This window comes from Phyllobates terribilis, unplaced genomic scaffold, assembly GCF_046119375.1.
Source record: "Phyllobates terribilis strain yellow unplaced genomic scaffold, ASM4611937v1 Scaffold_4__5_contigs__length_816908805, whole genome shotgun sequence".
Classification (NCBI taxonomy): domain Eukaryota; kingdom Metazoa; phylum Chordata; class Amphibia; order Anura; family Dendrobatidae; genus Phyllobates; species Phyllobates terribilis.
Genome location: NW_027362764.1, coordinates 107504170 through 107523457, shown reverse-complemented (window position 1 = coordinate 107523457; position 19288 = coordinate 107504170). Strand labels below are relative to the sequence as shown.

At 40.7% G+C, this 19288-nt stretch overlaps 1 protein-coding gene across 10 annotated transcripts in view; it reads right to left on the bottom strand.

The window, feature by feature from the left end:
- Positions 1 to 19288, bottom strand: part of DIP2C (disco interacting protein 2 homolog C) — a 542404-nt gene that overhangs the window by 237045 nt on the left and 286071 nt on the right. For 8 of the 10 annotated variants that reach the window (XM_073677658.1, XM_073677663.1, XM_073677660.1 and 5 more), the window contains 4 exons: positions 17953 to 18024; positions 6151 to 6261; positions 3089 to 3214; positions 1641 to 1850 (listed from right to left, as the gene is read on the bottom strand). In XM_073677658.1, the coding sequence (XP_073533759.1) occupies positions 1641 to 1850; positions 3089 to 3214; positions 6151 to 6261; positions 17953 to 18024 (519 nt within the window). The remainder of the gene's footprint in view (positions 1 to 1640; positions 1851 to 3088; positions 3215 to 6150; positions 6262 to 17952; positions 18025 to 19288) is intronic. The other 2 variants (XM_073677662.1, XM_073677665.1) reach the window with 1 other exon arrangement.

Here is a 19288-nt window from a genome sequence, read left to right as displayed (position 1 = left end):
TTTAGGGCGGCGCGCGCGGCCCCTTTAAGAGGAGGGGAGCGCGCGCGCGTGCGCCCTAAGCACAGGGGCCGGGAAGGAGCGCGCGCTGAGAGCAGAGCAGGAGGAGGACGCCGGGACGGAGCGCGCGCTGACAGCAGAGCGGGGGGAGGATGCCGGGCACGGAGCAGAGCGGTGAGGGGAGCAGCGTCCCTGCCTAGCAGAGGGCAGGGACGCCGGCACTACAGGTAGCAATCGTAGAAGTCGATATTGATGGTTTAAAGAACCTTGCCACAAGATTTAGAATGAAAAGACCAAGCAAAATGTTCTCCAAAAGGAAACTGAAGTCAGCTGTTTTGGATGGCATTAAAAACCCTGTTTTCTTCCTATTTGAAGAGGCTATTAGCATACCTTTTCCCAGGGAGTACTGTCTGGCCTATAAGTCTGCAAATGACTTGTATGGTGGTCAGCTCAAGAAAAAACTTCACCACCTAGACCACTATCAAAAACAACCTCCAAATAGTGGTCTACAAATGGGGTTATTTTCCATCTTGACCTTTTGGCTAAAATCAAGTGCCGTATCTTTTGAGTAAGTGACTATGCTGAGCCACTGATATACAGTAGATTGATAAACTAAAGCACACTAGATGGAAGTTTTGGGGTGTATGCCAGCTGGCACATATAGCCATCTAATCAGGTGACCGGAACCCCCAGGATGGAAGCCATGATGTTGAGTTGAGCTTGAAAGCCCAAGGTGCAGAAGAGCCCAGTAGTGGTGAGCGGTGCCTGAACTCACTGGGTGTGAGAACCTCAACAGTTTGGCATATTTGTAAATTACGGTACTTCTCTTTCTCACTTTTTAAGTAAACACCCTTATTCTGGGCCTTTTGGCTAGGAGAGGGACTTTATACATTTCCCAGTGGAAAGTCCAGACGGTATTTACACTGTAAACTCATTCAATAGTTACTTCCACTTTTCACATGTGTCCATCATAAGGACTTCTTCAGAATGCGGTTCTTTTATGGGATCCCTTCTGACTGGTCTAGGGGGAGAGTGTGTGGCCATTAGGTTCCACTGCCCCCTTCAAGCATGTGACTCTCTTCTGAGAGCTGACCTAGACAGAGCTCCTAGTTTCATGAAGGTGGCAGCCCAGGTGGATACTGGGAGCAAAAGCGGCTCTCCCAAAGCTTCAGCGAAGGGAAGCCACCAATGCCTGTCATTTGCTATTGCCTGCTGTTCTGGAGGGATGGGAATCATTTATTGGGGCCTTTCGTTTTTCAGAGTCAGCTGCGATAGACTGCATTCTTCACATTTTCAGAGTACTTGGCTGGAGAGCATGATCTTGGACTTTCAAAATCTTTTCCTTTTGAAGAAATTTCAGATTTGGCTTCCTAACTCAAGTCACATGATGAAGGCCCACTAAAAAGTCAATACTGGCATCTAGGATTGGTTCCCCCCATAGGTGGCACTAGAGACCCGGTTCTCTTCCTCTTTGAAGAGACTATTTGCATTGTCTTACCAAAAAGATAATTATTTGGCAGGAGTGATATTCTTCTGTTTCTGTCAAGACTATTGATAGATACCTACAACACTTTTCATCTTTGCACGTGTTCTGACAAGAAAATAAGTTATTACGTAAAGTCAGCAGTTTGGATATTACATACCTATGTGCGTCTGGGCCATGACATCTGCTAATCTGTGTGCGGCACTGCTGCCCCCACTCTGTGTTGACGAGGAAGAAGTGGTTGATGTGGTTGATCCATGGATGGCTTGGCTAATCCAGTGCTCCATGTTTATACTTCCTTGGCTTGAGGTTGGAGTTCCCTGTGAGTCCCCTTGTACTGAACCTTCATCCTCTGACCCTGACGAGGTATCTGCCAAAAATACAAATATTTGTAATGTACCTAGGCCCAAAAATGTCTCTTTAAACCACCAACAATTAAAGGGTTTGGCCAATGCCTTTTTTTCCGTAAGATAGGCCATCAATATCTGATTGGTGAGGGTGCTACACCCGGCACCCCTGACAATTAATTGTTACCAGCGCCGGACGGAAGTTCTTGGAACACAACAACCCCAACATTTCCCGCAATCAAGACAATGCTCTTAGCAAGTGATGATAAAACTCCACCATGTTGGGCAAGAATAAGCTAGTTATTAATGAGTTCAATCACCAATTGTGTCAGTATCGACCAAGAACACCAAAAATCAATCATTTTATTGCTTACGTTTTTACGTTTTAGAGATCTTAGTGATAATTGGCCAAATTGTAAAGATATTAAACTAAATGGCTCTTTACATGGGTCGATAATCGGTCAAAAAAGGGTTCATAAATATGCTAGCTCCAGAACATTTGGCCCGTGTAGACAAGCCAGGCAAGACTTTGGAGAAGTTCATTTACCTTGGCCCTAAAATCCTCATTGTAGACAGCACATTTGCCGGTGTAAACAGTGGATGTGCTGCCGACCATATGCAAACTACTTGCAGCGGTCCACATAAAAGGGCTTTAAATGAAAGTCAATCGGTTTTCTGCATCATCAGCCTTAGCTCATTATGGGCGGAAATCTGTTAAAAAAACTACCATAACATACTAATCAACTATCGATAATTCTCTAGAGTAAATAGTCCTGAAAATTTCCCTGGCATAGACTACTAGAAGAGTCCTTTGACAATCAGCTGTATCTTGTGGGGAAACCCAGCAGTAAGTGTTTAATTTGCCTGCAGTACCCCCACAGTGGATAAGAAGCATTACAGCGTTCTTTCAAATTAACGAGTTGTCGAACATAGGACATGATCTCCAGAAGGAGAAGTACTTGTAACTGCTCTCCATTCCAGCCATGAGATGGGATATGTCTATCATGGTATAGGAGTACAGGGTTATCAAAGTAAACAGTCCCTTTAAAAAAAATACTCAATGATACATAATATAAGTCTTATAGGGTATTTCAGGTTCTTCGAGGATTCTTGCAATTACAAACCTTGAATGCAGCTATAGTACTTTCCTGGTGGGTTCCATGAAAAACATTAGAAAACATAATTAATGTGAAAAATCAAAAACTCGTGAATAATTATGTTCTTTAAAAAAATATATAAAAGTAATTCAGCACTATATTACCTGGGGGTGTGTATGCATCCATTGATGTTTGCACTACAAGGGAGCGTCGTTTCGATGGCATGGGTACAGCCATTTTCCTTTCTTTATGTTTAGCAAGGGCCGCCTGGACTGCTTCTGTATGTACATCTGTAAAACAACAAATCAATATTTCTCATTGACATACTAAAGTGATTTACAAACCTATAGTTTTAAAAGGTCACTGCCGTTACAGCATAAATCAATAGTATAAGCAAATATAGGAAACTTTGTAATATATCTTATCAGATAAATATGACTCTTTCTCCAATTGTCACTACTTCTCTGACACCCCCCCCCTTGCCTGGACCTCCTCCTAAATTCATCATACTCTCTGATAAACAGCTAAAATCTGTCTGGCTCAAGACACAACGGACTGCTAGGTCACATACGGATCAGATTAAGCCGACTATTTAAGTGTATGAAAAAGGAAAGGAAGAGGTGGAGCTGAGAGAGAGACTGAGATTGAGCTGTATCATTCTAGAAGGTGGACTCACAGCTACACTGCTTAGTACTTCTTTATAATGTCCTTTATGCTGTTGTTACTGCTGAACATGTGTTACATAGAAGTAGGAGAGGAGGAATCCATTTCTCTCTGTGTGTGCTGTGTGTGGGAGACATCATAGCAACTAGTTTTCACCCACTAGCTCAGAGACAACTAAAATAGTAATAAAGCATGTAGAGGTCAAACTGCTGGAAAAAACAGTGGATACAAGTCATATTTTGTGCTATCACTTACAGCACAGTTAGACAGCCACAAAAATCAGACAGAGATTGGACCGCAATGCTCGGAATGGCCGCGTCTCTCCACAACCGAGCGTTACAGCTGCACATATATGAATATGTAAATACGCATATATGAAGCTGTCACGTTCGGGTCGGGTGAGCAGCTGGGCAGTCTGTGCACTGCGTCCAATTTTGGTCTGATTTATACGGCTGTCTGACTGCAGCCTTATGTACATACACAGACAACTTATTCTGAAAGGTCACCTGGAAAAGAGAGGGACGTTTTAATTAAAAAAAAAAAAAAAAAGTGCTCTCTCCCCCATTTTATTTTTAGTCCAATAAACAAAATTAAATGACACAGTTACATGGAAAAAAATAAATAAAATATAGCTTACAACCTCTGCATACTAGCTACAGTGGGTACGGAATTATTCAGACCCCTTTAAATTTTTCACTCTTTGGTTCATTGCAGCCATTTGGTAAAAAAAATTAACTTTTTAGAATTTCTCATTAAAGTACACTCTGCACCCCATCTTGACTGAAAAAAAACAGAAATGTAGAAATGTTTGCAAATTCATTAAAGAAAAACTGAAATATCACATGGTCCTAAGTATTCAGACCCTTTGCTCAGACACTCATATTTAAGTCACATGCTGTCCATTTCCTTGTGATCCTCCTTGAGATGGTTCTACTCCTTCATTGGAGTCCAGCTGTGTTTAATTAAACTGATAGGACTTGATTTGGAAGGCACACACCTGTCTATATAAGACCTCACAGCTCACAGTGCATATCAGACCAAATAAGAATCATGGGCTCAAAGGAACTGCCCAAGGAGCTCAGAGACAGAATTGTGGCAAGGCACAGATCTGGCCAAGGTTACAAAAGAATTTCTGCAGTACTCAAGGTTCCTAAGAGCACAGTGGCCTCCATAATCCTTAAATGGAAGATGTTTGGGGCCACTAGAAGTCTTCCTAGACCTGGCCGTCCAGCCAAACTGAGCAATCGTGGGAGAAGAGCCTTGGTGAGAGAGGTAAAGAAGAACCCCAAGATCACTGTGGCTGAGCTCCAGAGATGCAGTAGGGAGATGGGAGAAAGTTCCACAAAGTCAACTATCACTGCAGCCCTCCACCTGTCGGACACCTATGGCAGAGTGGCCCGACGGAAGCCTCTCCTCAGTGCAAGACATATGAAAGCCCGCATAGAGTTTGCTCAAAAACACATGAAGGACTCACAGACTATGAGAAATGAGATTCTCAGGTCTGATGAGACAAAGATAGAACTTTTCGGTGATAATTCTAAGCGGTATGTGTGGACAAAACCAGGCACTGCTTATCACCTGCCCAATACAATCCCAACAGTGAAACATGGTGGTGGCAGCATCATGCTATGGGGGTGTTTTCCAGCTGCAGGGACAGGACGACTGGTTGCAATTGAAGGAAACATGAATGCGGCCAAGTGCAGAGATATCCTGGATGAAAACCTCTTCCAGAGTGCTGTGGACCTCAGACTTGGCCGAAGGTTCACCTTCCAACAAGACAATGACCCTAAGCACACAGCTAAAATAACAAAAGTAGTGGCTTCAGAACAACTCTGTGACCATTCTCGACTGGCACAGCCAGAGCCCTGACCTAAACCCAATTGAGCATCTCTTGAGAGACCTGAAAATGGCTGTCCACCAACGTTCATCATCCAACCTGACGGAACCGCAGAGGATCTGCAAGGAAGAACGGCAGAGGATCCCCAAATCCAGGTGTGAAAAACTTGTTGCATCATTCCCAAGAAGACTCATGGCTGTACTAGCTCAAAATGGGGCTTCTACTCAATACTGAGCAAAGGGTCTGAATACTTATGACCATGTGATATTTCAGTTTTTTTTTTTTAATAAATTTGCAAAAATTTCTACATTTCTGTTTTTTTTTCAGTCAAGATGGGGTGCAGAGTGGACTTTAATGAGAAAAAAATGAACTTTTTAGAATTTACCAAATGGCTGCAATGAAACAAAGAGTGAAAAATTTAAAGGGGTCTGAATACTTTCCATACTCACTGTATGTTTATTCACTTCAGCCTTTGCACAGGTTGCTACTCTATCTTTCCTCCATACTTTACACTACAGCTTTGCCAATTCATATCAGCCAGCCTGTTTCATAGGCCACAGTTGCATTCACATTCACCCCAAACTCTGTTGCTTGGTCAGTGTCTACACAAAGCTTGCTGTAGTAATTTACAACATGGCCAAGTATAATTTTAAAACTGTATATTTTACAATAATCGGCCATTTTTCTCTGACATTTATTTCTTCAAGGATTTTCATCAGATCTTACCAGATCGATAGCGTTCATCTCTTGAGCCTGAGGAGCGCCGGCGATGATATCTAGAGGAGGAGGAAGGGGTGACAGGAGTTCGACGTTCCGGAGGTAGGACTTGATCCACCCCTGCAAAAAGATTTAATATTTTTTTACATTTTATATACATTTAAAGTACATCATAAAAAAGGAACAAATGTAAGAATTAAAGGTTTTTTTTCCAGGAGTAAAATGGTTAAATCAGCTTTCCAATCTCAGCATGTTACCAAAAGCAAAGCACAATAGCAGCGGGGCACCGGATGTAATAAAACTATATGAGTAAGTGATATACCATTTTCAGCTAATTTTGAATAAAAGAGCACAAAAACTATTAAATATCATGTCAAAGTAATAGAAGAGGCGGAATAAAAGTAATTTTATAACTTTTCCCTCTTACTTTTTGCTGTGGAGATTGAGCCGATTGTAATTAAAAGAAGGGATCACTCCATGATGAGTGGGACGGCGGACAAGGGGTCCCTTTACACTGACGATTTATGGATTTTTAAGAGGGAAACAAAACAGACGCCACACTGGGAAATGTAATGGAGGTAGTTGGGGAAATCGGAGAAATATCGAGTCTAAAAATGAACTGTGGGAAATCAGTATTGATGCCCTTAATCCAGAATGAAGAATAGCACATGCTCCGGTACAGAAAAATGGGGGAATGAAAAATATCTCGGTATAAAAATGACCGTGAACCCAAGGAGATACGTGGAGACAAATATAGATCTTCTACTAAAAAAAAGAATACAACAAAGAATGAGAATATGGAGGAAATTGCCCCTTTCAACGGCAGATTGCTTGGCCATGGCTGAAATGGGATTAACATATTACCGCAAGTGCTGTATGTCTTGAATTATGCTTGTTTATGAGTGGGGAAAAGTATATTTAAAAAGACAAGTACAAGCTCCTGTGGAATAGGGAAAGAGCGAATCAAGAAAGAGGGTGACGACTCTACTAGAAAAGAGCATAGGATTTGATGTCGCAAATATATTTTGTCATAGATGTAATGGTAAAATGGGATTCAAATCCACAAAGCCATCTCTTAAGAAAATACGTGTCACCCTCATATTAAGGGTTGAAGCATGGATTGATTATGGATTGAAGGAAACAAGCTAGCACTTCATTCCAATCCCTATTTAGTTCTGACCTCCTGCTGGGAACAGGTAATTGAAAGAGGTTTTCTGCTGAAGAACAGCCATGGAGTCTGGGCTCAATGTATACAAGAGGCTGAGAAGCGACAAATCTATCACCTCCAGAGGAAACTCGTTTTGTCTTCAAAGGAATTATAGAAGAGTTTGTGGAGCCGGATTCCAGTTATGAATATTGCTTTGTTTTGTGAACGACATAGCTTCTACAGTAATGGGAGACATATTTTAGGAGTCGTAACGAAGTGGCGAACAAAACACATTTACTTACATCACTGGCGGTCGCCGCGTCATAAAATAATTAATATCAGACAGATTGATAATCATATACAGTACAGACGAAACGTTTGGACACACCTTCTCATTTAAAGATTTTTCTGTATTTTCATGACTATGAAAATTGTCCATTCACACTGAAGGCATCAAAACTATGAATTAACACATGTGGAATTATATACTTAACAAAAAAGTGTGAAACAACTGATAATATGTCTTATATTCTAGGTTCTTCAAAGTAGCCACCTTTTGCTTTGATGACTTCTTTGCACCCTCTTGGCATTCTCTTGATGAGCTTCAAGAGGTAGTCACCGGAAATGGTTTTCACTTCACAGGTGTGCCCTGTCAGGTTTAATAAGTGGGATTTCTTGCCTTATAAATGGAGTTGGGACCATGAGTTGTGTTGTGCAGAAGTCTGGTGGATACACAGCTGATAGTCCTACTGAATAGACTGTTAGAATTTGTATTATGGCAAGAAAAAAGCAGCTAAGTAAAGAAAAAATAGTGGTCATCATTACTTTAAGAAATGAAGGTCAGTCAGTCCGAAAAATTGGGAAAAATTTGAAAGTGTCCCCAAGTGCAGTTGCAAAAACCATCAAGCGCTACAAAGAAACTGGCTCACATGAGGACTGCCCCAGAAAAGGAAGACCAAGAGTCACCTCTGCTTCTGAGGATAAGTTTATACGAGTCACCAGCCTCAGAAATCGCAGGTTAACAGCAGCTCAGATTAGAGACCAGGTCAATGCCACACAGAGTTCTAGCAGAAGACACATCTCTTCAACAACTGTTAAGAGGAGACTTTGTGCAGCAGGCCTTCATGGTAAAATAGCTGCTAGGAAACCACTGCTAAGGACAGGCAACAAGCAGAAGAGTCTTGTTTGGGCTAAAGAACACAAGGAATGGACATTAGACCAGTGGAAATCTGTGCATTGGTCTGATGAGTCCAAATTTGAGATCTTTGGTTCCAACCACCGTGTCTTTATGCGACGCAGAAAAGGTGAACGGATAGACTCTACATGCCTGGTTCCCACCGTGAAGCATGGAGGAGGAGGTGTGATGGTGTGGGGGTGCTTTGCTGGTGACACTGTTGGAGATTTATTAAAAATTGAAGGCATACTGAACCAGCATGGCTACCACAGCATCTTTCAGCGGCATGCTATTCCATCCGGTTTGCGTTTAGTTGGACCATCATTTATTTTTCAACAGGACAATGACCCCAAACACACCTCCAGGCTGTGTAAGGGCTATTTGACCAAGAAGGAAAGTGATGGGGTGCTACGCCAGATGACCTGGCCTCCACAGTCACCAGACCTGAACACAATCGAGATGGTTTGGGGTGAGCTAGACCGCAGAGTGAAGGCAAAAGGGCCAACAAGTGCCAAGCATCTCTGGGAACTCCTTCAAGATTGTTGGAAGACCATTTCCGGTGACTACCTCTTGAAGCTCATCAAGAGAATGCCAAGAGTGTGCAAAGCAGTCATCAAAGCAAAAGGTGGCTACTTTGAAGAACCTAGAATATAAGACATATTTTCAGTTGTTTCACATTTTTTTGTTAAGTATATAATTCCACATGTGTTAATTCATAGTTTTGATGCCTTCAGTGTGAATGTACAATTTTCATAGTCATGAAAATACAGAAAAATCTTTAAATGAGAAGGTGTGTCCAAACTTTTGGTCTGTACTGTATATATACCATGTTTCTTATCTATGTAAAGCTACAATCATAATTGGAAATATGACATCAATGTCTCCCACCTGGGACCTCCACCTCCAGGTGGGGAGATATCCTAAAAATAGCGGATCCCATAATTTTTTGGGACCTCGCTACATTACATTCACCAGTCCCAACCTGAGGTCATCCAGGGGAAGTATGAGGTATATATATCTGCTAAATAAATATTTTGAATTATAATCATTGTCAATCCTGGAAGACACAGCTCACTGTGGTTCCGTACCATTGTCCTAAAAGGAGCACTTCCCTCCACTAACATCTGTACCATTTCCGTGACACAGGTTTAGTACTTTTATTTGTGATTCCTTTTTAATTTATGTAATTGTATATACTGTATTGTTTTGTCCCCTTTTGAAATATCTTTTGCATATTTTTATAAACACAGCCTACTTATCAGCTTAAATATATTAAATTTAATAGTTTTGTTCCTCTTGCTCTATGAACCACACCCATGAATCCATACCCTACCTGTAACGGGTGTCTAATCGGCTTTAATAAATGACTGGTAGTGGCAGCTAGTTTTCTTCAGCTGTGTATATACAATACGTTCACTGTGGGTTCATCAATAACTGGCCTATCGGCGAAAGCAGTCGTGGCCTTGTGAACTTCCTCTAACCTGCTGGTATTCCCAATATCTCTTCTGATTAGTAGGTCCGGCATGACATCATGGGTGCATCATACCACAACAATGATTTCACGCCGGGCCTAAAGATCAGGAGGTAGGAGGCTGTTCGCATGGTTCCAAACTAGCAGCCACTGAACCAGAGCCCTGCAAATCGATTAGTTCATCTTTAGTTGCAGGACCTTCGGTATCCATGGTTACGTCCACTGATAAAGTGACAGTTAGCTAGCTAGCTGCTAGTGGTCGTAACCGTGGATACCTAAGGTCCTGCATTACCTGCACATGAGGTAAGTGGCATAGTAAATCAAAAATACTATACTACATTTCTAATTTTAACATATTGGGATAGGATCTTGAAGATGGGAATACCCCTTTAAGATGTTTTTTTGGTTTTGGAAAGCCTATGCACCCTGATGCATTTTGTGTAAAAAAACAAGTCTGTATTTTACTCTCCCTCCATGGGTCCAGCACTGAGTCTCCGCCGCTGATCCTGGTTTCTGTTATTGTCTGCAGTGGTCGGCAGCACTGCAGCTAATCTGTGAGCTCATCAGCTTGCAAAACTTTTTAGCAACATTTTTTTTTTTTTCATTTTTGCCTTGACTCTTTTCAGCAACCATATTTTTTATTTTTTTCAGGGCTGTATGAATTTTTACTTAATGTAGGTAAATGGTATTATTTTTTAGCACAGTTTTGGAATACATATAAAATTACTGTGCAATTTATAAAAAAAAAAAGTGAAATACAAACATAACTAAAAAGGGAATTTTGGTCTCTCGTTTATATATTTTACTGTTCACATTTCACACCAAATAACCTGTTGAATAACTTCTCCAAGTTATGACAGTCACATAGAACGTATGAGTTTTTGCTTTTTTTGTTACATGAATGTAATTAAATGTATTTTCTGGAATTTTTTATCAATGAGTGGGGACTTAAAGGAGTTGTCCACTACTGGACATTCTCAGCTTAATCAATCCAGGACCCAAACTAAAATAAAACCAATGGATACCCCCCTCTTGCAGCAGCACCATTCCAGTGAAGTCGGCATTGCTGTTCTCAGAGAGTGACATGATATTGTTGGTCAGGTCTCGGCTACACACAATAAGTGGCTGCTCTTTGGCTACACCTCATCAATATTCCATCAAGGCGGAAGTCCACTCTGACAAAATAGTAAGGGATGCAACTGACGAGCGGCTGCTAATTGTCTGGAAACTGGCACGTGATGTAACAGGTCAACAGAGACAGCAACATTGCTGGAATGACATCATGGCAGGAGGTGAGTATCCACTGTTTTTATTTTAATAGTGGATGACCCCTTCATTTTATTACTTTTTTTTTTTTTTGCATATATTTTATATATGTATATTTGTTCTTTTTTACATAATTTGTCTTCCAAGAGATCATCAAAGATGATCTGGGGAACATTTTTCCCTTTATTAATCATTTTCTTCCACTGTAACTGGAGCATCCATAGCAGCCCCAGTTACAGGGGAAAACCACCCACTACAGTGACATAAATGACTCGCAAAGATGATCTGTATCTGCAGCTCTGCTATGCTGCCATGAAATCCACCAAAAAAGGAGAGTATCCTACAGGGCCAGCATGTCAGGGGATGGAGAGAACCCGATTGTGGAGGGGCAGCTTGCCGGGTGCTGGTACATGTGTCGGGGAGACGCCCACTGGTCCAGGCATTAGAGGATGGTACCTTTAAGAAATTGGGAGCAATATATCCTACCTTAGGCTTGACTCAGAAGGTATGGGACACTATTAAAAAGATCAGGGGGGTGGACGGGCTGACTAAGTACTCACCGGTGTTGGGCAATGAACATCTGCCGGAACTTAATAAGCTGTGTCAAATGGGCAATTGGAAGGCACAAGGAGTGAGATATGTGTGCCAGCTGCAGAGTGGAACGGACCTAAAGACCTTTGAGAAATTGAGAGAAGAATTTGATTTGCCTTTGGTATGGGGATTTCAATACTATAGGCTTCGACATGCTTGGAGGGCACAGTGTGGATTGGGAGCCATGACGGTTCAGGGTGACATTGTACTAGACTCTGTATGTATGAAGGGAGGGACGAGGGGAGTCATATCGAGCCTATATCATGACCTACTGCACTCCTATCTGGGGGGAAATCACTTCATTGCAAAGAGTAAATGGGAAAGGGAGGTGGGTACCCTCACAACAGAACAATGGGAGGCAATTCTAGAATATGTCCCGAAGATCTCTCTAAGCGAGCAGGCACGGATCTCCCAATTATACATAATACATAGGACATACAAAACACCGCTGCGCCTGTACAAGGCGGGCTTGAGGGGAGATTCCAGTTGCCCTAGATGTGGCACGGACCAGGCCGGACTGCTACACATGCTATGGTCATGCCCACGGCTAGTGGCTTATTGGTTGGTCGTTGTTAACAAAATTGAGAGGGCTTATACATGTACAATTGACAGAAACCTGGTGCTGTGTGTTTTGGGGGAGGTGGATGGAATACCTGTCTCAGAACATTACAAAGTGGCGATAGCGCGATTGCTATATGTGGCACGCAAACTAATAGCACGAAAATGGACAGATTCGGAACCCCCCACTAGGAGGGAATTTATTGCTCAGACACGTACGGTGATGCATTTAGAGGAAAGCATTTACAGGCGGAGGCATGGAGAGAGAACTTTTGGGAAAATATGGTCCGCATGGATGGCGGTAATAGGATTGTCAATGTTCCCAGGTATGCCCGGCATAAGGAGTATTGGCGGGAGGGGGGAGAGGGTTTTGACTGTATTACTACACGTTATGTGAATTGTTATATGTATATTGATAACTGTTTGCTGTAAATTTTTGAAACCTAAATAAAAATAATTGGTTTAAAAAAAAAAAAAAAAAGGAGAGTATCCATAAAAAAAAGAAAAACATGGGGTACTTCATTAAAAAAAAATTTTATATCAGAAAACATGTAAGTGACAAGGTGACCTTATTGCCTGGACCCTAACAATATAGCCTTAACTCTCTGTGTGCCTAACCAGACCTCAAATGAACTGGGGAAGACATAGGATCCAACTTGCCACTAAATAAAAAAAACTGACTTGGGAAAATTGGATGGATAAGGGTTCATGATCAAGGGGCCAAACCCTTCATTGCACAATGCAGAAAATATAGAAAAAGGCCAGCAATCCTATAGTATTAAATTATAGTGTGCAGGTGCACATAAGGCCAATGCAAAGACATATATACAAACACTATGTAACAGCACTCTGCACATTATAAATACCGTGCATGCATTTGGGAATGCAATAGGATCTGCCCATATTGGAGTATGATTATAAATAAAAGCAATAGTTAAGGAGTAATTATTGTTTTAATCTTTTTACAGAAATCAATTGTACACATATTTTGTAAGATATGTAATCAGATAGATGGGCTTCTTTCTACTCCAGGACTGATCTTTCACTCTGTAAACTCCATATTCATTGATGAAATCTGTCTTCAGAGAAGACAGATGTTCCCGTTACTGAGATAGGAGATGGCAGTTGCTGCTCATAAGAGTCTATGGAGATGGAAGGGAGGAGCTAGAGGCAGACCGACATTCTGCTGCAAGTTCTCCTAAAATTACAGTTAAACACTATAAACTTTTTTTAAGCAGCAGCTGCCATCTCCTGTGTCACTAATGGGGAAATCTGTCTTCACTGAAGACAGATTTTATCCCTGAATTGAGAATAAAAGATCAGTCCAGGAGGAGAAAGAAGCAAATTTCTCTAATAAACTATATTACAAAGTTGCTTATTTTCATATATACTAATCATTTATGAAATAAAAATTAAATCGACAATGAAGGCAAAATTTAAAGATTTGCCAGAATTATTTTGGGAGATTTAAGCAAAATAAAAGGAGAAAGACAAATGAAGGAGGTGCTATTTAAAATGTTATTTGTAGCCAAACTACTAATAGGAAGGCAATGGGATTCAGAACAAATCCCAATTTTAGAAGAGTGAGTAAACATAATAGTGCATACCAAACAAGGAGAATATAGCTTGGATACAAACTAGCAATGATAGAAAAAGAAGGAAATATTGGTAAATGTGATTTGAACAAAGAGATAATGCATGAGTGTAAGGAACAAAATCTATGGGTGGTTGTTTTTTGTTTGTTTTTTAATTTTTTTTTATCTCCCCCTTGTGGTCAGGATGGGGATTGCTAAATGTGATACATATAAGGCAGCTGTGTGGTATCTAACAGAAATATTAACTCAATTTATATCCTGGTGTGAGACTGGCATCTGCATAATGTACTATGAGATTATATGAGGACTTTTATAGGATTTGTACGTCTCATCTTTCCAAAGAGGAACAATATGTATCTACAGTTATATATTTACATGAAAATCACAGTGCACAAAAAAAGTAAAAAAAACGAGCATGCTTAAAAAGTATATACAGAACGATAGCTTAAAGGGTAACCATGGTTTTAATTTTTATTCCATAAATCAATAGCACACCTGAAAATAAGCAACTTTGTAATAAATCTTATCAGAGAAATCTGCTTCTCTCTCTGCCAGGACTGAACATTAATTTTCAAAATTCAAAATTTATGGGTAAAATCTATGTTCAGTGAAGACACAATGTTACATTACTGAGATAGAATCATATTAGAACCAGCTGTCATCTCCAATGTGGAAGGGAGGGAGATGATGAGGGAGGGGCTATACCTCTAGCTCCACCCTTCTCTTCTCCCACCCCTCCCCTATACATAGAACCTTATCAGCACCAACTGTCATCTCCTATCTCAGTAATGTAACAGTTTGTCTTCACTGAATACAGATTTTACCCATAAATGTAGAATTTGGAAAATGAAGTATTAGTCCTGGAGGAGAAAGAAGCGGATTTCTCTGATAAGATATATTAAAAAGTTGCTTATTTTCATGTGTACTATTGATTTCTGAAATAAAAATTTAAACGACGGTTACTCTTTAAAGGATATGGAAAAATTGAAGAGGAGTAACTGGGAATAAGTCAGTGAGCTCTTCCTGGTGGTGAGTTTTTTTTCTGTCTTTTTCAAAGCTCTTTTTGGCAGTTTTATGTCATAAATCAGCACAGATGAAAGAAAAAGACAGATAAAAAAGTTATAAACTTCCAGTCACATTGCACTACCTGACAAATTCTCAGTTAGAACATTATTTTGCTTGCTTTTGTAGTGTCATTAATTCCACAGCACTTTACAGATATCGTCATCACTGTCCCCATTAGGGCTCACAATCTAAATAGACTATAAGTATGTCTATCCAGGCAGCAATATGCAGGGTAACAAAAAGTCTGTAAAAGCCAAAAGAGACAATTTATATTAAAGGAGATTTATTAAAGGGTGTGTTCTCATTTTATTAAATTGCTTTAGTTTGTTAGACAGCATAAACATAAGCAAGTTTGCAATTGACTTGCTTTTTTGATCTGCTTTATTCTTCTGCACGGAAAGCTTTTATCTCCCATAGTGTACAGCTTGCTTCCTGGGAACTTTCAAGTTTTGTGGCAAATCTGCCCTCAAAAAACACAGCTAAAGTGCAGCAAAAACGCAACGTGTGCACGCAGCCTTTTAGTTCAACTAATACAACAGCTCTGCTACTCACCAAAACTGTCACTCAAGATAGAGGGTACGGCCCCCAGGAACCAGGAGGTGAAAGAGAGTTGAAAGCTGTCTGCTGCTCAAGAGACAACTTGAGAAAACCCTGTCAAGACTTGTGCACCATATACAAAATGTATGATGTACCAGTAGCTTTTCAAGTGCAGCGTGCTCCAGATTAATTAACAGAGCATAAGTTCAGGTACATAAATCTGTTTATATGGTGCAAAAACTAGTGTAAATTATTAATAAATCTAACCCATGGTCTCATAATCCCCCAACAGATGCCATTTTTTATGTATAGATACTGCACAATTGTGATATTTCATTAGGAAAAATATTTGTGCCAAAACATGCACACATACTATAGCTCATGAACATATCACAAGTAAAGCACCTATGGCCCTTATTACTTGGGGCCTCGAAAACTCATAATTGACTCCTGATCAAAAGGTGTAATCAATTATACTGCTTGTATGCCTTTCCCTGTATTAGTTTTACTCCTCTTATTCACCGTGTCACTCCACTTATTCACCAGGTTCTCCAACTTACCCCATTTACTCACCATCGTTCTCCAATTATTCACCATGTTACTCCACTTATTCACCATGTTATTGCACTTATTCACAATGTTACTGCATTTATTAACCATGTTATCCAACTTATTCACTATGTTCACCAACTTACCCACCATCTTTCTCCAATTATTTACCATGTTACCAACTTATTCACCATGTTATCCCACTTATGCACCATGTTATCCCATGTCTTTAGTAACTTTACCACCATGTTTTTAGATAAACTGTCTAATCCTGAATGAAGTAATTAAAGTTAAGTTATTATCAAGAGTGCAATATCTGCAGGATACCTCAAACTAGTCATTTGGGCAGTGCAGTCCCTTGACTGATGTCCTAACAGTATCCAACATGACAGAATCACTGAAACTGAAACTGTCACTGAAAAAGACATGCGTGTATTGGTGGATGACAAGCTCACGTTTAGTGGCCAGTGTCAGGCAGCTGCTGCAAAGGCAAATAAAATAATGGGATGCATTAAAAGAGGCATAGATGCTCATGAGGAGAACATAATTTTACCTCTATACAAGTCATTAGTGCGACCACACTTAGAATACTGTGTACAGTTCTGATCTCCGGTGTATAAGAAAGACATAGCTGAGCTAGAGCGGGTGCAGAGAAGAGCGACCAAGGTTATTAGAGGACTGGGGGGTGTGCAATACCAAGACAGGTTATTACACTTGGGGTTATTTACTGTGGAATAATGAAGTCTTAGGGGTGATCTTATTACTATGTACAAGTATATGAGGGGACAGTACAAAGACCTTTCTACTGATCTTTCTACTCTGAGGCCTGAGACGGGGACAAGGGGGCATCTTCTACGTCTGGAGGAAAGAAGGTTTAATCATAATCACAGACGGGGATTCTTTACTGTAAGAGCAGTGAGACTATGGAAGTCTCTGCCGCATGATGTTGTAATGAGGGATTCACTACTAACATCTAAGAAGGGCATGGACGCCTTTCTTGAAAAGTATAATATTACAGGTTATATATACTAGATTCCTTGATAGGGCGTTGATCCAGGGAACTAGTCTGATTGTCCTATGGAGTCGGGAAGGAATTTTTTTCCCCAATGTGGAGCTTAGTGTTTGCCACATGGGTTTTTTTTGCCTTCATCTGGATCAACATGTTAGGCTATGGGTTGAACTAGATGGACTTAGTCTTCCTTCAACCTTAAAAAACTATGTTACTATGTTAGAATCGCTCCTGAAATAGCGGTTACATGCTTTATTCAATCTAGCTTGTACTCAAGGGGAACCGGTCATGTCCCCAAATGCTATTAACCTGTAGATACATGGTTAATCGGCAGGTTAATAGATTTACAATGCTGGCCAGCTGACTTACTGAAAGTGCGGCTACTGAGAGGAAATTAACTTTATTCTCCCTGTGAGCCGCCGGCTTTCAGTCATAGAGTAATGCACAGAGGGGCTGCACTCACTGCTTGCAGCATTATAAGCGGCGGCTGTAAACACACCCCGCCACTTTGATATTTCGCTTTAATGCGGATCTGTGTTTCAGGAGTGATTCTGTGACATTCAACCCTCCAAGTGAAATGAATTACGCCACTGTGGGCATGATTACAGCCCGGACTGCAGGACTAGTTTCAGCAACGGGACCGGCCAGATGACTAACAGAAGGTAATGTGCATGCACCGCCCCCATGGTTATAACTTAATTTATTACATTATTTAGCATTATATAGTTTCTAAAAAAAAATGGGATGGCAAAGTTATAAGAAAGCTTTGCTATAATGCATATTTTAGGAGGGCTAAATTGTCCTCTTCATCTGCTGCAGTAAAAGTGTGGTTATAAGCCTTGTCCATACCTTGTAGCTGAGGCAGATAGGCTCCTATTAATTTCGATCTTTTCTTTTCATAACCTTTCTGTGTGATGTCACCTGCCAAAAATAAGTGAAATGGATGAGAAAGGGAACTTATTTTTCATTGCTTCTATTTTTGTGAAATTGCACCAACGTTACATCAGACATCGGGGAAACACAAGCCAAAAGACGGGTCAGCAGAACATAAGCCACAACAGCCATATCCATTGCCAAAGCAACGAAGACACGGAAACACAGTTACTAACAGATATTCCCACCACATGTGTTTCCCAGTAAAATCCAGGGTTTTATTGAAGACCTCGCCTTTCAGTTACTTATTTATAGAAAAGACTCTCAGAAATGATATTGTCACTGAAAATAGTCATGAATCACACGTGCGTATGCAGGTTTATATGACAGAATACACAGCAGGGGTCATGTACGAAAACTCTCCTGAAATAACAATTCCAAATTACATCTTTATCATTACATCAGTACATTTAAATGCCATATAAAGCGTATACAAGACTGCACCATATTTCACAAGTCCATCATGATATTTTATGGCAGCCTGGAGAGTGTGAACTATTAAACGGTAGTCTGAGAAAGACTTTGCTGGGTATAATTTTACCTTTTCTACTGCTTATTGTCATATACGTTGGGTGCACAATTATTAGACAAGTGAGTATTTTTACCATATCATCGCTTTTATGCAGATTTTCCAACTCCACGCTGTATAAACCTGAATGCTTACTGTATAGAGCAGATCACATGATGTGTATTTGTGTAATTTGGGAGGTGCAGCCTGAGGATAGAACCCCCTTTATCAAGATGTGTAGAATTATTAGGCCAAAAAGAGCTTGAACTGACTGAAGAGTAAAAAATCGTCTTACAGAGGAATACAGTAAATTGCTAAGATATTGAGGTGTGACCACAGAACCATCAAAGTTTTGTTGCAAATAGTTAACAGGGTCGCAAAAATCGTGTTGAGAAAAAAAGACACACATTAACTCTCAAAGACTTGAGAAGAATCAAACGTGAAGCAACCAGGAAGCCATTATCCTCCAGTGCTGTCATATTCCAGAACTGTAACCTCCCTGGAGGCCCAGAAGTACGAGGTGTCCAGGCCTCAGAGACACGGCCGAGGTGAGGAAGGCTGAAACCCAACCACCACTGAGCAAGACACAGAAGGACAAGGTGTTCAGTGCTCAGAGACAAGGCCGAGGTAAGGAAGGCTGAAACCCGACCACTACTGATCAAGACTCAGAAGTACAAGGAGTTCAGTGCTCAGAGACACAGCCGAGGTAAGGAAGGCTGAAACCCAACCATCGCAGAGCAAGAC